Raw genomic sequence first — 11,907 nt, 5'->3', positions numbered from 1 at the left:
TCTGAAAATATTAAAATATAAAGGTGTAAATTCGATTCGCTTATAGTATATTCGCTTTCGGATCGTATCGATGTTACAACTGGCATTGTGTGATTAATTAATAGTAATAATGTCTTAGACGCTCGTTCACAGTTATAAGGACTAACAACTTCGGTCTGCATGGTAGTCACGGATCCAACGTCAACGATGTTAAGTGCTACAATGCCAGAGGGATCGCGAATGCGGTGCCGGCCTTTTAAGAATTGGTACGCTCTTTCCTGTCTAAGTAAGTCGACAGCTGGTTCTAAATAGTGGTGGTGCGCAAAAACTGCCTTATAAAACGCATTTTTTTTTATATAGGAATGAGAAACTGCGTATTACGTACTTTGTTTTAAATTTGATTATGCTAGACTGCGCATTATCCAATTATAAATATTCGTGTTTAAATTCAATATGAAAGTTGGCAGGTCCGTTTTAAATACACTTTATTCCCGTTTTGTGAAACAACTGGGAACAGTTTCGAAGTTTTCCGGAACGTTGTAATAGTCCGTAAAAAATACAAATAGAGTTTAGATTTACTCACGTTTTAAATTCATTCGTAAATTAATCCGTTCCGTGTTTTTTAAATGTCATTAGCGACGCCAGTATTTATTTATCAGTAATTATCAGTATCTAAGAACTTAGAATGTATTATAAATACATATATTCTTTGTATATTTTTTGTATGTTTTGTATTTGTATAGGTGAAACTGTGCTTTGTGTATGTTTAAATGTGTATTCCGTTTTTGGCTTTTGTGTACAGTGTAATTGTTTTGAATATTGTTTAGTAAGTAGCTGTAGGATTACCGTTGAGCAAATGAATAAATAATTAAATAAATATTTTTTTTATTTTGTTTTTATTTATGGCTCTGGCACGATTTGTGCATTAGCCAGCGTCAAGTATAGGATTTTTTATATTCGTGCTTGTCTTTTTTTTTAGAAATTCGACAGCATCCTCTATGTACGGTTTAAGCATTCGCCCGGTACAAATTTTTAAATTAAATTAAAACTTGCCCTCGGGAACCGGGAATCGAACCCTGTACCCCTCACCTAGCTGCCACTTAATAAGACCGCTAGGCTATGAGGCCCCCTAAATAAATAAATGAAAGTATTTTAAATCAATTTATTATATCACATTTAACAGTTACGTAAACTAATTTAAAAATTGACAAAAATCGAAATTTGTATTAACAAATGACCTAAATTTATGCTCGAACTCCTGCCAAGAACATACGCCATCGGCACAGATTGATCTAATAGGCTCCTCGTTCATGTAAAAAACGATGTTATAATCGTCCACTTCATTTGTACACCTGAAAAATCATTAATTATTATTACGTTTTCGTTTAAAAATGGCTCTGATATAGATCAGAATAGACTATAGTATCTATGAATAGATAGATGTGTTTTTATTGTAGACTAGTTGACCCCATGAACTTCGTTTCACCAACATCTATTTGTGTCAAAACTTTTAAAACAAACCAAAGAAATCCGACCTCATACAGCAGACTAGATACTATTAAAAAATTAATACTATTAAACACATATTTCTGAATGAATCTACAAATAAATGACAACCAAGTGACATTTTTTTTATTTCTAAAAATACGTCCAATTTCCCAACTAAGAACAGTTTTTATTAGAAAAATCAATTGTCGTTTTTAGTATTTTTCTTTGATTTTTATTTACGTTTCCCACGTGTTTAAACCTTCCCTGACCTTCCATAAATATATCAAGATCAAAATTAGCCAAATCGGTCCAGCCGTTCTCGAGTTTTAGCGAGACTAACGAACAGCAATTCATTTTTATATATATAGATTTGGGGGCAAACTGGTAGGAGGCTCACTTGATTTTAAATACCGCCCATGGACTCTCTCAATGCCAGAGGGATCGTGAGTGCGTTGCCGACATTTTAGTAATTGGTACGCTCTTTTGTTGAAGGACCTTAAGTCGAATTGGTTCAGAAATACTTCACCTTAAAAGACGCTCAGTTGTGGAATGACGGACATCGAGGTAATACGGGTGGAATTACTTATTCTGCCTCTACGTCCGATGATGAAAATGTCTTAGAATAACAACCGAAGCAACTTTAATAAGAAGCTGAGATAAGAAATTATTTATTTATGCAAACAAGAATATTTTTTTGTATGAAATCCTCACATGATGTTATAAACAAATTGTATTACAACTACATTAGTTTCAAGTATTATAAGACTTAGGCAGTGTTGTCCTAGTGGCTTCAACGTGTGACTCTCCTCCCCAGGGTCCGTAGGCTCGATCCCCGGAACACCAATGGAGTTTCTGTCTATTTGCGCATTTAACACTCGCGTGTACGGTAAAACATCGTGAGGAAACCGGCATCTCTTAGACCCAAAACGCCGACGGTCAGACGGTCACCGGCCTTTTAGAAATGATCAGATACAGAAATCTAAGGCCCAGACTTAAAAAGGTTGTAATTGGTACATACTTAAAAGCATCCAAAAACATACAATTTATCAATGGGCTTATGGCAAATAAGCCGTCTCTTTCACTCATATACCTAAGTCATTAAACGTGTAGATTTTAGAGATACGGCCTCCATGCATATACTAAAACATAGACAGACAAGACAAGACATCAACGTTAAAAAGTCCAGTTTCGTAGTTTTAAACAGTGTTTTTTTTATAATTCTGTTCTAGCCATATACGAAATAAACAGCTTAAAGTATACAACTGCAATTATTTATATTGAATTAACAGTTCATCAGGTAAAATAACTAAAATAAGATAACTAAAATAAATGTGCATTTACAATAGAGAATAAAAATTCATTTCAGATGGTAAATCTCATTGATCTCGCGTAGCAGTAGTTCAATTGATAGATTTAAAGTGAATTGAATGAAAAATAGATGTTATTTGACACAGCTGATATTTTACTTTGTTTATAGTAAAATGATGTTTACTTATTATTAAAAAAGTAAATTGGTGCTTATTAGGTCTGGACCTCAGATTTCTGTATCTGTTTCATGGTCATTTGCCAATAGGCAAGAAGTTGATCAGCCTCCTGAGCCTGACACACGCCGTCGACTTTTTGGGTCTAAGACAAGCCGGTTTCCTCACGATGTTTTCCTTCACCGTCCGAGCGAATGTTAAATGCACACATAGAAAGTCCATTGGTGTAAAACCAGGGATCGAACCTACGACCTCAGGGATGAGAGTCAGGCCAACACGGCTCTAAAATAATATTGTGAATAATTAAATGAATGAAATCCGGGATCGTTTTAAAATATATATATATACATATATATTTTTTTAAAGACAATTCACACCAATCGACCTAGTCCCATGCTAAGCAGGTGAAGCTTGTGTTATGGGTACTAGGCAACGGATATACATACATATTATAGATAGATATAAATACATATTTAAATACCCAAGACTTAAGAACAACACCAAATGCTCATCACATCGATGTTCGCCTCAGCCGGGGATCGAACCCGGGACCCATGGATTCGCAGTCAGGGGTACTAACCACTAGACCAATGAGTCGTCAAATATATGTACTGTATATATGTACTGTAGACTACAAAATTAAATTCAGTTGTTACATTCTACGAATTTGGTTAATTTTGTAACACGGGCCATGAATTCTTGAATACGTTATACATTACGTGACTTAAATAAACGGTATATCATATCAAGATACCATTATCGATATGATGTATTTAAACGCAAACCCCACGTTTGTAATTCACGGTTGGTGAGAAAGTATAACAAAAGACGAAACGGTTGTTCGTTCCGTTTGATTGTGATTGGTCTAAATCTCTAACGTACGTTGACAAGCGAAATGCTTCGTCATGTTATTACAACATCCAATAACATTCGAACGTGATGTTTCGACTCTCATCTTTCATTTTACATTCTCACCACCAAATTAATGTTGACTGATCGATTTGTTCATTCATAATAAAGCTCTGTTTATATGTACAATAATTTTACCAAAATTGGTTTATGTTCGAAATACTCACTCACATTTAAAAACGAATATAAACGCCAATTCACGTTATTTACATAATTTGACGATTCGAGTGCTTTTCAATTTAATATCACATCAAATTAGAGCTTATCAAAAAGCTACTTTATTAAAGCACAAAGTTAATGTAGTCTGTCATTCAGCATCGTCTACCGCATTTACCATGAAGAGTGTTCAGAGGAGATGTTCGCACTAATACCTCCAGCTGAGTTTCATTATCGGCAGAAGGCAGAATACAAAATACCAATCGTATTACCTCAACGTCCGCCGTTTCACAACTGAGCGTTTCTTAAGGCAGTTTTTGCCGCGCACCACCACTATGTGGGACCAGCTGCCCACTGAAGTATTTCCGAACTAATTCGACTTAGGGTCCATCAAGAAAAAGCGTACCAATTCTTAAAAGGCCGGCAACGCACTTGAGTGCCTTCTGGCAATGTGAGTGTCCATGGGCGACGGTATCACCTAACATCAGGTAAGCCTCCTGCCCGTTTGCCTATTATTACTTAAAAAAACGTTTGCTAAAATGAGCTTGAATTTTGTTATAAATCGTATGAAAAAGTTGCGTTTATATTTCAGTTAGTTTTATTTACTTACTTGTTTAATACAGCAACAAAGTTCCCCGAATAACCAGACATAATACTGCTCCGCCATTTTCTATCTGCATCTCTCTTCGCGGTTAACGGATTCGTATCATTAAAAACTCCTAAGGCTGTATAAATTTGATCCAAGGTTTTCGCGTGAGTGACGTAAGCAACGAGTTTCTTTCCCTCGCCGCTTCGTACTCGGTCGAAATTCCGCCACAAATCTGCCAAAGGCATACCTCCGAAGATTTCGTTTATAGATAGGCCATAACCATTTTCGTAGTAATGCTTTAAGTCCTCTTCGTATTCCAGGACTTGCAAGTCGTCCTTTGTGAAAAGTGCGCACCAGGGACTAGTTGTGCTGTCAATGCCAGACCATGTGTATCGGCATAGATTGTACAAGGCAGACACATTGTCGATGGTCAGCTTTTCTTTTCCAGTGCGACGTTGTATTCGGTCCTTTACCTACGGGTCAAATACATTTAATATTGTGACGATAAGTGGCGTCCGCCACGAACCTTTTTGAAGTTATACTTCTTTTAAAAAGTAAAATTATGAGAGTAAATTTTTACGATGCGCGCGTACACCGTCACAAAAAACCGACACCCTGAATTTAGCTATAGCCAATATTTTAGTTTTGAAGTTATACTTCTTTTGGCGCGTTAGGGAAACATGATGAGAGTAAATTTTTACGATGCGCGCGCACACCGTCACAAAAAACCGACATCCTGAAGTTAGCTATAGTCACCATTTTAGTTTTGAAGTTATACTTCTTTTAGCGAGTTAAGGAAAAATGCTGAGAGTAAATTTTTACGATGCGCGCGCACACCGTCACAAAAAACCGACATCCTGAAGTTAGCTATAGTCAACATTTTAGTTTAAAAGTTATACTTCTTTTAGTGCGTTAGGGAAACATGATGAGAGTAAATTTTTACGATGCGCACACCCTGAAGTTAGTCCAACATTTTAGTTTTTTCTATTGTTAGTGTCGTTTTTTCTACAAACGTAGAATATAATTTTTGAAAAGGTAACGCCAAAGAATTATAACTTCTTACATAACACACGTTTTTTTTATATTTCGTTTTAAATTTAATTGTGAACATATTCATAATGGTTATGTTTTTAAAAAGAGAACTGTCCGCATATTGCCATTTCTCACAAAAAACGTATTATACTTACAACGAGATAGTCTGAGGTGTTTAAGTATTTCTCGATTTCTGTAAACATTTTCGGGTTGCTATTGATTGATTTTTCACAACTCAGGTAAGGCTGAAATAAAGAAGTTATTATTCAAATTTTACTGATAAAAAACTATTCTACAATTGTAAAAATGTAAAAATAAAAGTATTATATATTAGTTTCGTTTAATGTAAGATTGTAAAATATGAATTAAGTCATTAAAAACAAGCTCATTAGTAATTCACCGGCAGTAAAAGTAATTGAAGAAGTTTAGCTTCTAGGACAATTGGCGCACTTCACTTGTTAACTATAAGATCCTAGTTTAATTAGGAATTAAGGATGAGACAAAAACTTTGTGAAAGGCATGGCCCGCTAGATCGATTATTAGATAGATTATTTATTTATATTATTATTGATAGATTATTTATTTGGAAAGACAGCTAAAGTGGTACAACTATAGCGAGTCATTCCTGATGTAAAGGAATATAAGTGTAGTCTTTTATTAACATAACTTTTACACATTTAAAGAAAACACTTTTTTACCGGATTAAAGTTATGTATTATTATAAAATTATTTTACATAATTAAAAATTAGAAAGCACGCGAAGCGTCGCGAAAATTTTAATTATGTAAAATAATTATAAGTTTATAAGTTTTTAAAGGAATATTGCCTGCTTCCTTTTTGGTCTTACCGCAATATCATCAAACGCTGTCTTCGGCGGATCAATAACTAAGTTTGGATTACCCAATCCTTTGACGAATTCTTTAATACTATTTTCTAACCACATTCCCTTAGCAGATCGGAAGTTCGCATCGTGTAGGTCATTCATAATCTTAGGAAATGCTTCTCTAAATCGCTTCCCTAAAAATAACATTTCCTTTCGGCCCTCTTCTGTGATATCTTGTTTGTCCTCGAAAATGGTTGGGTCATATTGCCAATTGTGTAAATTTTCTATATCCTGAGCACACAACGAACTGTGTCCCCTTTGATAACTCGAAATAATATCTTGTCGTAACGACACAGCTTCTTGCATAGTCTTGCCGGTGGTCGCCTCGGGATATCGTTTTCCATGTCTGAATATTCCCCAAACGCTAACTGGTTCACAACCTATATACGTTATAAAATAAATTAAAATGAAAGGAGGAAAATATATATTTTTGTATTAAAGAGCAGTGTTAGCCTAGTGGCTTTAGTGTGCGACTCTCATCCCTGAGGTCGTAAGTTCGATCACCGGCTGTGCACAAATGCACTTTCTTTCTATGTGCGCATTTAACATTTGCTCGAACGGTGAAGGAAAACATCGTGAGGAAACCGACATGTCTTAGACCCAAAAAGTCGACGGCGTGGGACTGGAGGCTCCCTATTAGATTGAAAAATGATCATGAAACAGATTCAGAAATCTGAGGCCTAGACTGAGATTTTTTTTTGTTTCTTAAAAACTTAATGTAATACAAATATTATAAAGGCTAGGCTATATATACATTCTAAGAAACTTATTTTTATATATATAAATCTACGGTGCGTGTGTTAAACTGGACTGGACTGCGCTGATTTAGATGAAAGTTTTTGTGTGGATTCAAGAAGATGTATTCAGTGGTTTTTTTTATATTTAAGACGTGTGTAGGACAATACTGGGTCCGCTAGTAAACTTATATTGCAAGAGAATTATATTTTTATAAAATGCGTTGGTTGAACACATGTATACAGGATGGCCAAAAAGTCGTAGATTATAATTACGCAAATAGGGGATAGATGAGGTCATCAGCTGCAAAAAATTGTTCTACGGTATGTCTCTAAGCTCAACCCCTGCAGAGTTATGATTTATTTTGCGTTTTTATAAGAAAATTGACTTTTTTTTACTAATTCTTATTAAAATTCGAAAATATCTCCATCCTGTATCTTTTTCATAATATTCACTAGATTGGTTCTGATAAGTTCTTGCGTTAGACATACTATTTAAAGCTGTTTATTGAGTGTATTCAAGATAATATTAAGTTATACGATTTAACATTTTTTCAAATCATAACTTTTTGTTTACTTCGCACCCCACTGTGAAAAAAAATTACTTTACCGAAAAGTGACCCTGTACTACAAGTTTTGGCGCATTTAATAAGGATTCTGAAAAGGTATTACACATGGCCATGAGTAGCTCTAATATCTTTCTAGGACGAATCGGAATTGGATATAGCCGATTCTCAGACTTACTCCAATAATAAAGAATTTCATAAGAATCGGTCGGGAGATATATTAGATCTGAAACTATATTTTTCCATGATCAAAGGCTGCATATTCGCTGTACCTACTTTAAGTGGGATTACGGTTAAACCTCTGTCTTTCGCGATATAATTATCAGTGTTCTACTATTCTTTGAATCTTTTGACCGCAGTATGCTTCAAACAAGCATACAAATAACTGAATTACAAGATATTAAAATGGATTTCACTTACCATTCAACTTGACAACAGAGTCCCGTATATCACCCCGAACTAAGTTATAAGGAGTCTCACTAGATAAATATTTATAAGGACATCCAGTATTCCAATAACAAAAGTTTCCAATAACACTACTGATACAAGACAAAAATAAATTCACAAATATTAGTTGCATTTTTACGACCGTCTCTCAAAGTGCATGATCCCCAAATGTAAATTCTCAGGTAAATTAGGACTAATACCCATTTTTGGATGCCCAAATAAAAAGGTGACGGTCGATTATGCTTAGGTTCCGTATTGTATTGATTCTGAAGTACACATACGTCGACATACGACGATTTTTAATAACAAATCAAATTATATGTATTAGTAACAAACACGTATTTGGGACAAAGCATTCTTTTTATAAAATAATTAATTATCATTTATTAAATCCTTGATTTATAAATACGATATAACTTTTAATTTTTTAAATTAACATTTTAGATATAAATCAATATCAATTGGCTAATCATCAATCGTCACAATTGAAAGCTTTGAGGCATAAGTTTTGTTAGATTCATAAACGCCGGGTGTTGATTAAAAATAAGCTTTAATACAAATAGTCGGCACTCTCGCAGCATTTAATCTTTGTACAGTGTTTATTTTCTACTATATTGCTCGTCCGACATAGTAATTATTTTCCCCGACATTTTCTTTACAATAATTATTTTTGTATTGTTTTAATAAAATATAGTTTACCCATAGATGCATAGGAATTTTTAAATTTGTTAATTACTCTTGTAATTTCTTCATCACAAATAAGAATAATCAAGTTTTGATTAAGATATATAACAATATACAAGTAATACATCTTTTCAATTTCTTCTCATATTTAAGATAACAAGCGACTCTTTTACCAGCATGGAAATCCGTCAATAGAGGTAAAAGCAAACAGACAATCAGACGCGATGGAAGACTTCATTTTACATAACATATATTACATATATAATGAAAGGATAACATGATACTTTTAGATAGAGGACGTTCAGTAAAAGTCCCTCGGTTTTGTTCTTTGGGTGCAATTTTTTGCACTTTCGAAAATATCTAATATCTGCTACAGTCTGTATAAACTTTGTTTATATTTTACGGTTTATTTTTTTATACCGCTGTTTTATTATATTAGTCCCTCAATTACGGAATAAACAATTTCAACACTCAAAGGATTTGTAACGCCTAAAATGAATCCTAAACATGTGGGCGAAATTATTCTCGAAGATAAATAACATTTTATGAGGTATTAATGAAGGTCCGTCTATATGACTTTTTTTAAAGAGCAACCTGGCCGGAGGCTCATCAGAAATTCAATTACGTTCTTTTTAAGTCGAAATTCTTGGGAAATACTTAAAAGAAGTGGTGCGCGGCGGTATCTTAAACACACTCAGTAGAACTACGGACGTCGAGGTGACTATATTATTTAATTTTACTCAGAACTGAAACTGAAGTCAGATAATTTTTTTGGCATTTCTTTAGGCGCATGAGGGTAAATTTTTACGAAAACATCACGAAGTTGTGCAGCGTTTTTGTCGAAGAAAAGGGAGAGCTATTGAGTCCGATTGAGAGAGAGCGAGCGAGAATTTATTAAATATTAGTATTTTATATTTTATGGAAAATAATTTATTGAAATCTCAAATGACGAATTGTAAATTAAAATGCCACGTGTTTTTAAATATCGAAGAAATAAATTTAAAAAATTTAATTTATTATTTGTATTAATTTTCGATGCTTTTAATATTTTAATGACCATTAAATTCATTAAATTCCTAACATATCTTCCTTTTTCGCTCCCTCTAGGTCTCGGAAATTTTAGATTTGTATAAACATGAACAAGACTTTGAACAAATTTGTTTGCCAAAGAAGTTTCACTTTTTTTTTCTTTATATGTAAGTAGATGATCGGTTGGTAACGCACCGATGATTTCCTGACACATGCTACTTTCATTACAGTGTACCTTTAAAGTACGAGCAAGTGGTAATTGTGAACTTAGTCAGGTCCACGATTATTAAAATTTATTGTGTTAGACAATTGAGAATCGACATATTTATGCTGTCATCAAAACTATAATTAAAATGATACATTCGAAATTCAAATTTAAACTGAGTATCAAAATCTCTCCAAGCGCAAATTCCATTACCACACATTGATGTTAAAGGTCCTTCATTTAAATAAAATGCCACTTTGTACTCGTTTGAACATCTGTAAATTAATGACCAAGGTTAATGACCCCCTCTATATTATTCAAATGCCTCGCAAAACCTGACATGTAATTATTGGTTTCCAAAAACGACATGATTGTGTTTTAATACAAGTTTTAGACCTGCGTATATTATATATTACGTACTAGCTGACCCGGCAAACGTTGTTTTGCCATGTATATTATTACTAGGAAATATTTTTTTAGTTCCATAAAAATAACTATTCTATACTTATAAAAAATAGGGGTTAATCGGAGAGTGGTGAAAATTGTAGGTTGCATGTATGTTTGTATCATACAAAATAAAAACAAAAATGTTTTTCTAAAAAATAAAAAAAATGTTTTTGGGGTGAACACCCCTTATCACTTAGTGGTTTGAAAGATAGATAGTAGCCGATTCTCAGACTTATTCTTAATATAATGATTTCGACCCGTTTTGGAGGAGTATTGGAACAAACATAGTGACCCGAGAATTTTATATATTAGACTAGCTGACCGGGCAAACGTCGTTTTGCCATGTATATCATTTATAATAAAAAATAGGGGTTGATCGTAGAGGGATGAAATTTAGGGGTTGTATGTATTTTTTAATGCCGTATCTTAAAAATATAAAAACAAAAAAAAAATAACAAAAAAATATTTAGGGGGATAAAAAATAGATGTTGTCCGATTCTCAGTTATACCCAATATGCACACAAAATTTCATGAGAATCGGTCGAGCCGTTTCGGAGGAGTTTAACCACAAACACCGCGACACGAGAATTTTATATATTAGATTTACCGATGACACGAACATTATATACTTGCTTCAAGGTCATAATTTTAAAAAGGTATTTGAAGCTTATTAATATCAATAAAGATTCTGGCACTGACGTAATAACTTAAGCGTTAACGACAAATTGCAAGCTACCTCTTTCAGGTTTGAAGCTGGTTCCAGGAAGGATATGCTTTTATTCATCATCATACATTAAATAATAAATTAACTAAGGGCAATAATCGTATGGCATCATACAATTAAACAACTATACATCTGCATATCTAAATATATAAAACAAAGTCGTGTTAGTTACACCACTTATAACTCAAGATCGGCTGGACCGATGTTAGCTATCTCTTTTTTGGTGGATTCTTCTCCGCTTCGAATAGCATTATTTCTAAGACGGTTAACCTGAGAAAAGTTTTTATGGAGAAAAAAAAACTGGAAAAATTGCACGGATAAACTTAAAAACAAGTTTTCTTTTGCTGTAATTGTAAACGCAAACTGTTTCTATGGGGTAGCATAGCAAAATATACTATATGTTGGTATGTAGCTACTAAAAAGGTAAGCTAAGTAAAATCATATTAAAGCGAAACGAAGTTCGCTGGGGAAGCTAGTTAATTAAATAAAATTAACTTAGTAACAGCGACTATGTTTTATAACACATTCGACTAAATGATAAAACTAATACTTGT

The 11,907-nt window shown here is 33.6% G+C and overlaps 1 protein-coding gene across 1 annotated transcript; it reads right to left on the bottom strand.

Moving 5' to 3' along the window:
• Nucleotides 1-1,127: 1,127 nt before the first annotated feature.
• Nucleotides 1,128-8,437, bottom strand: LOC125051298 (multiple inositol polyphosphate phosphatase 1-like). The gene is made up of 5 exons (XM_047651514.1): nt 8,238-8,437; nt 6,482-6,897; nt 5,790-5,879; nt 4,624-5,075; nt 1,128-1,331 (listed from the first exon to the last, which is right to left on the bottom strand). Exons 1-5 carry the CDS (start codon nt 8,395-8,397, stop codon nt 1,172-1,174), a joined length of 1,278 nt encoding a protein of 425 aa, XP_047507470.1. The 5' UTR covers nt 8,398-8,437; the 3' UTR covers nt 1,128-1,171.
• Nucleotides 8,438-11,907: the final 3,470 nt, after the last annotated feature.

Source organism: Pieris napi, chromosome 7 (genome assembly GCF_905475465.1).
Source record: "Pieris napi chromosome 7, ilPieNapi1.2, whole genome shotgun sequence".
Taxonomy (NCBI): domain Eukaryota; kingdom Metazoa; phylum Arthropoda; class Insecta; order Lepidoptera; family Pieridae; genus Pieris; species Pieris napi.
The sequence above is the reverse complement of the archived record's forward strand: the minus strand, read 5'-3'. Positions and strand labels throughout refer to the sequence as shown.

Excerpts from the sequence above, each read along its gene's own strand:
- LOC125051298 (XM_047651514.1), bottom strand. The coding sequence starts at position 8,397 with ATGCAACTAATATTTGTGAATTTATTTTTGTCTTGTATCAGTAGTGTT. Across the intron at positions 5,880-6,481 it reads CAGCGTTTGATGATATTGCG|CCTTACCTGAGTTGTGAAAA; the intron begins GTAAGACCAAAA and ends TCTTTATTTCAG. Across the intron at positions 5,076-5,789 it reads ACACCTCAGACTATCTCGTT|GTAAAGGACCGAATACAACG; the intron begins GTAAGTATAATA and ends TTTGACCCGTAG.